Source organism: Dermacentor albipictus, chromosome 4 (genome assembly GCF_038994185.2).
Source record: "Dermacentor albipictus isolate Rhodes 1998 colony chromosome 4, USDA_Dalb.pri_finalv2, whole genome shotgun sequence".
Lineage (NCBI taxonomy): Eukaryota > Metazoa > Arthropoda > Arachnida > Ixodida > Ixodidae > Dermacentor > Dermacentor albipictus.
In genome coordinates this window covers 31,815,221-31,828,851 of record NC_091824.1, presented here as the reverse complement: position 1 = coordinate 31,828,851, position 13,631 = coordinate 31,815,221, and the positions used below count along the sequence as shown (strand labels likewise).

Sequence of the window (13,631 nt, the reverse complement as noted above, 5' to 3'; positions counted from 1 at the left end):
TAAACACAAATACATACACACACTTTAATGTTATTACGGAGAAACCAGTCAGAATGCAGTTGTGTACAATAACTCCCAGTACACAATTATAATCTATTATCTTGCATATTATATTTAATCAATGTCAGTAATAATAATCAATATTCAATGTACCACGCTATATGTTCTTATGGAATAAAAATCGTACTCATAGTTTACTCTTATATGGAAGACCTCTGTTGCAGAGCACGTGGCCGTTAGTCAGCACTGTATAAGCCTCATTAATTCTTCTAACCTCACTAAGGCCAATGATATCCCAGGCAATGTTTGATAATTCCTCAAAGAGCCCTACTAAGCTAAACTCTCTTGAGGGTTCCCGTGTAACACGTTGACACATTCAATGTGTAGTGGTTGCTTGTCCGTATCCAGTGCCTTAGCACCCTCTGGCGCATCGCAAGTCTGACCGCCGCCTTTGTCAGGTGCTTCACAGCCAGTGGGGGCGGAGGGCCGTGGGATATTTGCAGGAGTCATTTACGATAAATTCTGCTAAACGTTTTTGGTTTAGCAGCATTAGGAGAAGTCGTAGCCGCAGCAGTATGGACAGTAGTAGTACTAGTAGTAGTAGTAGTAGTAGTAGTAGTAGTAGTAGTAGCAGTAGTAGCAGTAGTAGCAGTAGTAGTGGAAGCACCAGTAGTAAAAATCTATGGGCACTTTGCTGAGCTAAGCTGCGACAGGCGAAAACCTATCTATGACTGCCCCTGTTGCTCTTGTCTGAACAGTTCTGGGAACGGACGCCGCCGTGGCCGCAAGCATGGGAAGCAAGCAGAGCCATAAGGCTGCAAGGTCTGTCGCCGATGTGCGCGGACCCCCTCGCGCATGTCCGCGCTCTCCTGCGCGCCCACTCGCAAAGCGCTACTGGCATGGCGCCTCTTCTTCCTGCTCCCCTCGCCGATGTGCCTCCTCTCCTTGCTCCTCTAGCGAGTGAGCACCGCTTTCCTGCGTCCACCACGACAACGCCCGGACACTCATGAGCGCCACTAAAGGCTTACGCCTAATAGTAGTATCAGAAGTAGTTGCTTCTGTTGCAGCAGCACTTCTAGTGCTTTTCTATATGCAGTGATTACAGTTATACCTTCAATGTGGTGACAGCGAGGTTGCGACCCGGGAACAGGTTCTGTACGGTGTCCCTGACCTCCTGCTGAGCAGCGGTAATCGTAAGGCCACTCAAGTCATCCAGGGACATGGTGATCTCGTACCCTCGATCACAATACGGATACAGGTCATCATCGCTTAGCATAGGCCGCGCACGTCCCCGGTGCAGGAACAACACTCGAGAACCCACGGCCTCGGCCTCTTCGATGCTGCGTACGGAGGCGCACCACGTTTGCTCGTGCTAAACAAGCTGTTCTTAAAGGGGCCCTGAGCCACCTCTCGGGCTTGGTGAAATAGCATAGATCGTCGGTAGCATGCGCTGCTGTCAGTTTATTTGCCCGGTTTTGCTGTCGTACGCGGCGCGTAGAGCTTGCAAGCGGATCGCAAAGTCACCTTTCTCTCAAACGCTCTCTTGTCAACAGAAAGCCTCGTCCTCACTGTCTCCTGGACGCTTTATTTCGTCATCGGACGCTTTATTTCATCATTCCCTTAGACGGTTGCTATTGGCCGATAGCTGACTTCAAGCAGCGGTCGGTTACAGGGCGTAGGTACCGCCGTCGCCGCGGGGTGGCGCCACGATCCACTGGCTAAGCGCACTGCGGCACGCTGAGGACAATCGCGTTTGGTTTATGTTTAGTGCATTGTAGGCACCAAACGCAGAAGTGGCGGCTTCCACTTTAAAATCCAAAATGAAATTTGAACTGCCCGCCAGACATTTACAAGGCGGAGTATCGTGTGCACGCCCCGCTGCGCCGTAGCCTTGGCAGTGCAAGGCATTGTAGAAGAAACAGAAGCCCAGCGTAGGCTGCGTTCGATTGCCAATAACTTCGCTTCTGCTGAACGCATTTAATTAGTTTCTTCGCAGCAAGGTATTTCTGAAAAAGCCTATTTATCACTTCAAATACATTTTTCCGTGTCGATAAAAAGTGGCTCAAGACCCCTTTACACATCAGTCTAGTAATGATTCTGAGGACCCGTAGCTCGAGCTGCCTATGGCTTACTCGTCCGAGTTACCCGTCTCTGTAAATGGTTCAGTATTCAGAAACCTTTGGTTAAGTGAGCTAAGTGGAAACATGTCGATGACCACTCGTGAGCCTTGTGCAAAAGGTTCAACATACCACGGATGCGTGCTCTAGTAAACCTGCAGTTCTTCGCTGGTACGTATTGCGGCCTTTCGGGCACTGACAATACTGGCACAAATGAAACAGATTTTCACATTACCTGTAAAGCTTTAGGTTGTAACGAACTTATCTTTAAGGGATGAAGTGCATCAGACAGGCTGGCCAACGTTTCGATAGGTGGACCTATCTTCGTCAAAGATAGGTCCACCTATCGAAACGTTGGCCAGCCTGTCTGATGCACTTCAACCCTGTTTTAAAAAAAAAAAAAAGTTTATACCACAGTGTGCCATTCCATCTGCCAGCCCCTTTCTTCTTTTTATCTTTAAGGGAGGAATTCGTGCTTCAAAATCCCAATACATCCACTGCACCACTTTCGACCTCCTCAAAAACATTACCCTGATTATACCTAGTTATAAACTACGATATACAACATCGGTCAGCACGACTACAGCGATAAAAATCATGCCTTCATGTGTAGTATGACCGAAAGATGCAGCAATGTCTGGTCACTAGTAAAGCCCATTGCAATAGCCTGCCTATAAAAAAGGCATGTTAGTTTTTCTCGTAGGGACCCCTAAGTACTGCTGAACCACTACAGAGGAGGAAAAGAGACAGAGGTAGTTGTTTCTTATTATAACGGAATTGACATCCTTCGCGCTAAGCTAAAAGCGCCTAGTTACATGGACGACAGGAGTCTGCATTTCGACCGACAGTATCTCCTCTCCCCGGCCAGCGGACTCTATCGAGCTTAATGCATACAGGGACCGTAATAGTTGGCTGGAATGCACGCTGTCCACAAATCAGTTCAAAGTCTTTAGATAAATTGGTAGTAGCAGGACTAAAGCTGCGCCCCTACAATCCACAACCTCTCGTAGGTCCACGCCTGAACAGATGGACTCACTCACTCGTCGGTGGCCAGTAACACAGACATGTGAGTCTTTTTGATGAAGGTTACGATGGTGTGCCAGACGCGGCGCCGAGACACGGGGTCGAGCCCTTCGGTCGGCTTGTCCAGCAGCACGACGGGCGGCGCACCCACCAAGGCCAGCGCGACGGCCAGTTTGGTGCGCTCCCCACCGCTGTACACGGCCACGTAACGCTCAGCCTGCTCCACTAGGTCTAGCATGCGAAGCAGTTGCTCGATCACAACCTTCACGCCCTGTGGGGGCACGCGACGCATGCGGGCCACGTGACTCAGCAGCTGGCGGCCCGTCAGCCAGCCCACGGCGTTGCGCTCTTCGGACGCGTAGCCCAGCGCCCGGACGAACTCGGTCGGATGAGTGAAGAGGTCGGCACCGCGTAAGTGAGCGTTGCCGTCCGACAGGGGCAGCTGCGCGGTGAGTACGCGCAGCAGGAGGGACCGACCTGAGCCCGTAGGCCCAAGCAGGGCGAGGCACTCGCGCCGGTGCATGCACAGGCTGACGTCGTGAAGGGGCGCGTACGGGCCGGTCTCCTGGCGCAGGTGGCTCACAACCAGCGTGTCGACGCAGGGCAGGGTCTTGTCCATGAAGTAGCGCACTAGGCTGCGCATGCGGTAAGAAGAAAACCTGATTACGTGTTCCGTAATCTTTGATGCTAAAGTCGCGTAACTTGGCCTAGCTCAAGGAGCGAGATAAAAAATAAATATCCCGCGTGAGTCAGCTCGGGCCAGCGGCAGTTTAGCGTCCCGCATACGGTGGGGAGGAAACCGGTTCAAGCAAAGTGAGGTAGACGACACGCATGTAACGGCGATCCGCGCTCGTGGTGCAGCACGACCGACGGTCTGCGTCCACGATGCAAGGCAACAAGTGCGTGGCCGAATTTCTCCTGCTCACCCAGTCAGTTGGTCATGCACATTTGCGCATCGAAGTCACGCAGCTTGGTTATGGTGTGTCATGTTCGTGATCCCAAAGATTTGCACATTATTTTGTCGAGCTTCGATACGCGGCTCAGGGTTGCCAGGTCTTTGGAGTAGCCTAAAAATTCCGAAAAGTCGCCAAGAACGTCGCCAACTGCGGCAAAAGCTCTACTTAGTAGCCTAAAAAATAGCCACGGTGCGACAAGTCAAGAATTCACGATTTGGCTATAACAGTTTGATGAAAATGCGAGAAATACCAGTGGTTTTCTGCTGCACTGAGGGCAAACGAAAATAACAGAACAAAACAAAGCTTATCACATATTATTGTATCATAGTTTACCATAATGGCTAGCTGAAATTATTTTATAAATTCGTCCGCACACTTGCATGCTTTCTCATACCCGAAGTGGTCTCGCCAGTTTCACTACAATGAATTAGTTGCACGCCGTCCTTGACCCACTAGGACTTCTCTCGAAACGTTCTCATGCACACTATATGGCTACACCACCTTCTGCTTGCCATGACAGTCGCAAGAGCCTTTTATAAGCTTACAGCTACACTAAGACCTGTAGTGTTTATAACACGTGTGTCATAATGTGCTCTCGGTTGCAGTCGCTTCTGGCTCATGAAGCACGGTCACCGAGATTCGCTGTTGACCTAACCATCGCTGGGGGAGTGATTAGGACGCCACTAATTGCTTCCGTTCAACGCAGCACACAAAGCATAACTTTTGTTATTAGTTCATTGCTGTTATTAAAAGACAGCTGCTGTACGCCCATTCACTTCTTCATCCGTGACAGTCCCGGACTGCCCGTGGCGGGGTTTTCAGCCAATGAGCGTTCCATATGTAGCATCTTGGACAGTCCGGGACAAGTCGAAGAGACCAACTGGCCACATGGTGTCTAATATGGTGGCTAATAGGCCCTGGATTTGCTTTCGGCGCTTGCAAATCGCAACAGTATAGCCTTGGAGATCTGAGCTTTTGGGCTGCACAAGATACGCGAAGTGTCGTGTGCCTCTTTTTAGTGTCCCCTTATTCGCGCTCTTTGCTAACGAATGTGTTCGTACCAACAAGCCCGGCTAGCCACTATTCTGAAGGCCTTTCGGACTGCTGCTTCGAGGGAGCCGCCGCAGGGAGGGTAATTTGGACACTGCGAATTACCAGCACCAAAAGTAGGCAGGGAGTACCCAAGTCGCCAACCACGATTTTCGCTCGCCAGGATCCTCTAAAGTAGCCAATTAGGCGAGGACTTGGCAAACCTGGTAACCCTGAGCGGCTGACGAAATCGACGCACGAGGGCGAAGTGCCGACCTCCGAGATCCTGCCGGCGCACCTTGTCATCTCGGAGGGCACGACTGGGGTTGACAATGTCCCTAACTACCTGCAAAAGATAGCGTGCTTGGCACGGCAGAGTTACTATATATGATGTAGTTGCGCGTAGGTCCGTAATCTTGCCTGTCAAGCAACAAAATATACGCGGCGAAGCCGCACTTCGTTTTTGCAGGCGGCATGCCTATAGTGTATCGCCGATCGACCGTGGGTGCTTTTCGGGCGCTTTTCCAGCGCTTGTGAACCGCTTTTCCACGTGATTGCGAACAGAGTGCATCGAAACAGTTAGCTAAATAACACAGTAACGAAATAAATAAACAAAAACGCTGCTCGTGTCTGCTCGCGGCGTTAGATACACCGAGAATATCGGTTCTTTTTTTTTGGACTTCGACTTTGTGCATAAGGTGCGATCGCAGGCGAGTCGTCATTGCGCCATCCCCAAACTTTTGCATTAACGAAGGGCAAACTGTGTATTCTAGTTTTGCCGGCCAAGTGCAACTTTATTTCATCTCGTTAATAACGCTAGATCGCACTGTGACCACTCTCAAACAGTGTGTTGACAATGTTGTTTTATTGAGCCAGCATATACTAGAAAAAGTTCCGATTGAAACCTTTTTATGAAGGACAACCTAAGCTTCAGCATGAAATACAGTTCATTCAAAACCAGATGAACGTTGGCATTGGAGGTAAGCAGATACTCATCAAGATAACGTGCTTTCTTTGCTGAAAGACTGTTTCGCATTCTGTTCTTATATATCAGCAGAGATAAATACGTGAGACAGAACAGTGCAGATTTCTGTTCTCGCCCGTGAACTAAAAAGCGCTGATCTGCAATTCTAACAACATGTAGGCAATGAAACTCCAACGCAGTATTCAAGGAAATGAGGTGTGTACTTATATAGAATACGATCAGGGCGCAACATAGCCAAATTTTTTGTCTAGTAAGCCGTATCACGTCATGTTCTTTCACAGAGAAAACTGTACTGGACATAATGAGGTTTGTGCCCAGTTATGTGCCAAAGTGGTCAACAACCAGGTCTTCTAAGAACATTTTACTGGTGAATCAACGTCCCACCATTTGTATTTAAACTCTGGTACAACTTTAGATTTGCGGTAAACATGTACCTAGGACCACCGACCAGTAGGCACTGTATATTACAGACACACTTGGAAGAAAATCACATTTTTATGTGCATTTTTACACTCGGGTTTCCAATAGTAACATTCTGCGGGAGGGTAGTGGATCGTGCAACGTGTTTCTGTCAGAGGGAAGATGTAGCTGTACTGCGCAGTAAAGCAAAACTGGCAAAGCCCTTAGCGTATTTTACATAACAACAAACGAACATGTTTTGCTTTCTGCTGCACATAAGCAGTAGGCGAAATATAGTTACTGATTCACAATATGTAATACGCCTACAAGCAATATCTGAAGCGGTACATTATTAGGAAAAAAAATGTGAGCTCGTTCGCGCTTGCGCGAAAGCAGTGGAGTGCATTCCATGCACAAAAGTGATAATTCCAGCTACAACTTTGGTGCAATTCTAGCTCATATTAGTTTACAAAAGTTCAGGAGAATTGCGGTAGCCTTTCTTCTTCTGCCTGTGAAGTTTTTAGCACAGCCGACAAAAGCACATTCCTTTGAGTCAAGCCATCTTATCTGAAGCCAACTTCATGTACTAGTCAATTGGACAGAAAATTATTTTTTGTTCGGGAGTCTTACGTTACGCCCCTTCAGTAATATTGGAAATGAACAACAACATTTACGCAGTAAGCTTTCACGTGGCAGGTTTAGATTGTTCTCCTGTATCCAAACGTGTTCCTACAAATCTAGCTACAATTGCTTCTCCAACTTGCAAGGAGTTCACTTGAACCCGCCGTGGTTTCTCAGTGGCTGTGGTGTTAGGCTGCTGAGCACAAGGTCGCGGGATCGAATTCCGGCCATGGCGGCCGCATTTCGAAGGGGGTGAAATGCGAAAACACCCATGTACTTAGATTTAGGTGCACGTTAAAGAACCCCAGGTGGTAGAAATTTCCGGAGCCCATCACTACGGCGTGCCTCATAATCAGAAAGTGGTTTTGGAACGTAAAAGCCCATAATTTAATTTATTTTTCACTTGACTATCTACAATGCAAGGATGTTAAGCATTCAGACTAAGCACGGCAAATAAGTGAAGTGCACACAGCCACTACAGCAAGCATCAGTGCCCATGTGAGCAGCTTTTGCTTTTGTCGTAATAGAAATAAGAGGAGCTTCTATTCACTTTGAAATGAAAATCTACTACAACGGGTATAATTATACAAAGATAGCACATAGGTTTCGTATATATATGTATATGAGAAAATCACAGTAACTCATGTTTATTGCACTCAGACAGCTTAGCACTGAGACACTGCAGAAGTAGGAAATGCAGGAGCTTGACACATAGAGAAAAATTAAGTGAGCTGTGCATTGCAGTGCAGGTAAATGTACTAATGAAATGTCCATCAATTTTTGTTCAGGAATGCTAACTTGCGTCACGCTATCGTGGGCCGCATTTAAAAGTTCGGTTAACGTTGACTGCGGAAAGGGCACTATTGCCAGGTCACACTGCCATGTGTAACGCTTCGTGCAATAAAGATCTTGTGAATACACAAGATACACTCGCAAACTCGAGTCCTATCGATATGCAAGATTTGTTGAGCCAGAGCCAGCTTGATAAATCTATAGCAGCGTTTTTGCTTCTCATGCCAATGTCGACATTTATAAAATGAATGCTGCCAGAAATATACATTCAAGACACCAGCGCTATATGCCTTAACATATTCAACTTTTGAGCCGTTTCCTTGATTCCTCTTACGAATAGAAACTCCTACAAATATGCAGTAACAACTTTTGAAACAAACAATACGTGTACAAAGCAGCCTAAAATGCCGATTTGATAGAGCTTCTCTATCGGTGCACATAATCAAATGCGGATTTCAATGCTTAGGCACGGTTCATCCTGAGCACGCGCACACGTAAGAAAAACAAGCATTTATATAGCTCTTACGTCTAGCGCCACTGGTCCACATCGCATCATATATATGTATATCACGATTTGCATCTCGTGAACACACTTCGTAACAGCAAGCACTCGAATGCTCCGATGAATTGAGCGTGACGCGGTCACCACGCACATTGCAGCTGGCAAAACAACTCACACGCAGTTGCACATAACCAATGACTGCGATAACGAGCCAATAAAACTTCACGCTACTGATCGCGTCATGATTCTGAAACTTGTAGAAGACTGGCGGCCCCCAATATCACAAACACATACTCATACACACTTCGCTGCGATGAACCCCCATGCACAGAGCAGGCAACTCGCGTGCGACCACCGGCAATTTTTCATTTCGCCGGGCATTTAACATGTATCGTGCCTAGAATGCATGTTCATGCGTTGAACTTCTCGCTTGAAATTACACAAGATGCACGGCACATCAAAGCACGAAGTCAAGGGCTTCAAATAGTGCTTCCGATGCTCACGTAGGACAACAAACTTCCTATAGTCCGTCTATTTTTGTCGGCAATCGAACGCACTATCTGCTTCTGGTGGAACCGCGTATTTACAATTGCTAGCAGGTACATCGGGGCGTGGCGTTTCTCGCTGCGCTCGACGTTTCTGCTCAGGCGCGAGTAAGAGCATTTGCGAGAGAGGAAATCTGGGTGCTTTTGCTAATTGAATAGGTGACTGCCTAGGCACTACGGAGAGAGAGAGAGAGAAATATTTATTGTCTCAGGCACTACGGAAGACGTTTCTTGGCGTGTGTTGTATGCGTTTGTCCCCAGACATGCCGGCATTGCGGAGTGCGGTCGAGTTTGTTTACACTCCGCCCCTGGCTCCCCACGTGGTGAGGGTGTGGGCACGGACGCTCCATTTGGTAATCACTCTGTCTGAAGGGGCAAGGTTCTGCCTGACTTTCTGTAAGTCGCGGGTCGCTTTTTTCGTTGGGCCGATACATTGCGTTTTTTACAAGCACTGCTCCAGGAGGACACATGTAACCGGCAAACGGAGGGCTCAGGAGGGCACCTGAGGTTATAATAAAGCAAGCGGCGCAGGACCTCCAGGGCACCCAAGGGGTAGCGGAGTGATCAAAGCTGGAAGCAGGTCGGCCCGTGGGTTGGGGCAGCGGAAGTCAAATCGTTCTAGGCAGTGTTCGCAGAAAAAATTTGGCTGTCCGCTATCGTGGACAGCCGATCTTATACAACCCTGGCACGCTGACCACTGGCTAAGCGCAATGATGCTCGTTGAGGACAGCCGCGTTTCGTTTACATTTGGCGCGTCATAGGCGCCAAAATCGGAAGTATTGGCGTCCACTTTAACTTCCTCAAGATCTAAGGCGGAGCGTTGTACGCATGCTACGCGCCGCCTTAACCTTCGCAGTGCGAGACATTCAAGAATGAACGGACGCACCGTGAATAGCTCCTTTGATTGCCAATAACACCGGTTATGCTTAACGCATTAATTTGTTCCGAAATAGCCGATTTTACCCTCAAATGCATTTCTCCGCTTAGACATAAAGTGGTTCAAGGCTCCTTTAACACTAGACGTAGTCACCTCTGTGGCGTATCATGGACAGCCCTTTGTCTTGTGTCGCGGGCATGAGTGCTCTTCACCAACGGGCACTGTACGATCACTCCATTTTGTTATCAGCTGTAGTATATGTGCTTTGGCAGGGCCGCTCTATCAAAACACACAATGACGTTTCGGTGAAACGGCCGTAGCTGTGTTCTGAGCAGTAAATGTCAACGTAACGCTGCGTAACGCTTGAGCGGAAGCTGAATATAGGACGACGGTTTGCCGTCGGTATCATCTCGGTGTTATTGAGGTTCGACGCCTGCACGACATATGGCGGTGCTCGTGACGCCAGGATTGCGAGACGTGGGACAGCCGCGAGGGTGCTTTTCCTTCCGCCAAGCTGGAATTGTCTTGCGTGCTTCGTCGTGCTAGCATTCCGCAACCGCATATAGTTAAAACATCATCCGATTTACTCAAGCGCATTGCTAGGCGTTGCTGTCGTGGCCATTCCTCCGCCCTTCGCGCTAAACAGCGAACGTTTTCTACCTTGTTGAGACGCTGTGGCAAGCTGCCGTGCGGCGTTGGTTAGGTACAAATAGAAAGAGAGAGAGACAGACAGTCCACACCTTCCACCTTAGGCCACGAGTGTAGCGTATACCTTGTGGAGATTAGGACTTATGTTTGGGGTAGATCTTGGTGATTAATGGCGTTTCTTGAGTTTCGCGTCAAAAATTAGGCCTATCGCCGCTATCAACGTTCCCACACACATAATTGAGATTTTCAAGCGCGTCATCTGCCGTTACCGCCTATTATCTGCAAAGCCTGCTGATGCTCAGAACCAGATGCTCATCCAGCAGATTTTTACGTCTTGGTAAAGGCTAGTTTGCGATAGCCGATGATGGCCTCTGTTTGCAAAGCTTTCAGTCGGATGACCACCATCACAGTAAACATCTCTCCGTTGAATGTTTGTACCTGCAGTGTTGGGGTTATCACGGATCTGTGCGCGTTAGCTTACTAAAGGGCGTCGCCATAATTTGCGCAGTTTCGGACGATTGTTCATTCGCACGTATTGGTGATTCCCGAGCTTTTACATGACGCGCAGTCCTCATCTTCGTGCTTCACCGCTGCTTCCAAGTCGGCTGCCATCTCATTAATTAATTAAATAATAGATAAAACTCATGTTTGAAACTGTCCAAAAAATGCATTGGCGTTGCAGTTACTATTAAGAAAACGCTGCTTTTTGCATTGAAGCACAAAAGTAGCTGGAACAGCAACGCATTTAATCGGATACTTCAGGAACTAATATATCGAAACTGGTGTAGTCCTGAGAATTTGTGCCAAGCGGATACACCTTGCGAACTCACTAGCTACATCTTGTAGATCAATATATGTGCCGCAAGGCATGTAATTTCAAAGTTAATTAGCGTAATTATGTGAATTATTCATTTAGGAATTTTTATTTCGCATAGAAGATATGGCCGCCTCATCGAGTAATTTAGTTCACGGGTTAGAATTGTGTTATCTGCATAGGCAATTTTTTTTTAATTTGGTGCAGCTAACAGCCTGTTTTCCAAGCCAGAACTTTACACTACCCACTGTAACATACGCATCATCCGCTATACTATGTGAGCTCTACGGAATCTAGCGTCAAGGTGCTAGTTTCGACAGCCTGGTGAGTGCTGTATTGCTGAATGTTAGCAATGCGGCATCACCGACGCCGGCGTCCGACTGCGCCTTCTCGTGAACGTATTCGCCATACCGTCACCTAGGGTCTTCGATCAGTCAGGCAACCCGCCGTGGTTGCTCAGTGGCTATGGTGTCGGGCTGCTGAGCACGAGGTCGCGGGATCGAACCCCGGCCACGGCGGCCGCATTTCGGTGGGGGCGAAATGCGAAAACACCCGTGTACTTAGATTTAGGTGCACGTTAAAGAACCCCAGGTGGTCGAAATTTCCGGAGCCCTCCACTACGGCGTGCCTCATAATCAGAACGTGGTTTTGGCACGTAAAACCCCATAATTTCGATCAGTCAGGCGGCGTCGTTGTTGATTATTAGCATTGGCAATCACCTCACCGCAGGCCGCCGTCGGCTTTAAAGTGGCTGACAGCCGCGATCACCACCGCCGGGATACGGTTGTGTAATTTCCCCAACAACATTGTTGCAAAATTTTAATCTACAAAGGCATATTCGCGAGCAGAATTTGTGAGAATACTATGCCTCCCGAATCGTATAACTGTTTTTCATTTCTAGCGTGAATACCATAGTCCTCGTATCAGTTATGAGAGTAGGCGAATTATTGAATGAATGAAGCCTTTTTTTAGCAAGTACAAAACGGCTCTCGGCTGCTGTTGGCGAATAGATGGGAAAGAAATCTAAGTTCCTGGATTGTTGACTGAAGCACATCGTTATCTCAGTCTTTCGTCTTGTACTTTATGCAGTCTATGATACTTCTAGGTACATGTACAGTTCCGCTGCTGTCGCATGGTCTGGGGGGCCTCTCCTACAATGAAGAAGTCAACTCTTGTTTGGCGTAAACCTTCCTGAGCGTGCCTCCAAAGCACAAATTCTCGCGTCACTGCAAATGCGTGCACATTGCACCGTAACTCCAGGATACCATATCATAACCTGTAAGGAACCGATATTTAAGTTTTCATTATTGCAGCAGCGCGGATACAAAAGGTTTCCTCACTGGAGAAATACTTATTTGGCATATTTATATTTTGTAGTACTTCTTCGAGTTCTCAAAAAACATGTTGGTCGAAAAACAGAAGCGTACTTGTGCAACAAGTAGGGTTGCGAATGAGGTACTACGTAGGATAATACTCAGTGTGTGGCTTCTTATGGCTTAAATCCTGTTACCTTTCGTTTAGTTGGTTAGTTCACGGCGCACTTATAGTCATTAGTATAGTCATTTATATTGATATATGCCACTTTTTCGACGTGCGGCTACGCGCGTACAATTTTTATTTGAAACTTGTGTTGCTTTTGTTTCATTATGTGGACATTCAAGGTGAATTTGCGTTGCCAGCATCGCCGTAATGTTTCGTATAAAGTCCAAATGCGATAAGATCGCGGCCGTGCGTCATACGCTGCATGCGCGACGAGGGAAAGCCTGTGAGGGTGAGCCGAGAACCATTGTGGCTTGGTGCGGTGACTTCTTCTCTGAAGCTCAACGGAAGAAGGCGGGTAGTGTTCGTGCCGACCTTCTAGCGCGCGCAAGGGGACCATGGTGGGGAGAGGGGGGGAGGTCAGGTGCAGGAGCTACGTGTACTCTAGAAGAGAGGGCAAGCAACAAAGGGGAAGGCAGCGCGCGTCTTCGCATCTGCTCCAGCCGTCAGCACTAGATTAAGGGGGGGAGGGAGAGCTATGGGGGCTGCAGCCCAGGGCCTAACCTCGGACAGTAGGAGAAGAAGGTCAATTTATTTTAACCTGCTTAGTACATAGAACCATGGGCAACGGAACTTTGAGCGACATGTATGAAGCAGGAAAACCAGAACGAGCAGACGGGGCTCCCCGCCTAATGTAACAGCATGCGTTTAGCCTGATCATTTGGGGAGAGCTTGTCGAGCTGCAAAAACAGGAATCCCCCGCCACCGCGGCGGCGCCCTCTTTCTTACGAATTGAGGTGCGCTTGCTTGGAAGAATTTTCGTGGTTTCCTGTCAGTCCGTCTG

General features: G+C 48.1%; 1 protein-coding gene across 1 annotated transcript in view; it reads right to left on the bottom strand.

Annotated features, from left to right (window-relative positions):
• Positions 1-13,631, bottom strand: part of LOC135900144 (phospholipid-transporting ATPase ABCA3-like) — a 168,209-nt gene that overhangs the window by 20,998 nt on the left and 133,580 nt on the right. Inside the window, exons 17-18 of the mRNA XM_065429583.2 lie at positions 3,158-3,775; positions 1,112-1,340 (exon numbers count right to left, since the gene is read on the bottom strand). Of these exons, the coding sequence (XP_065285655.1) occupies positions 1,112-1,340; positions 3,158-3,775 (847 nt within the window). The remainder of the gene's footprint in view (positions 1-1,111; positions 1,341-3,157; positions 3,776-13,631) is intronic.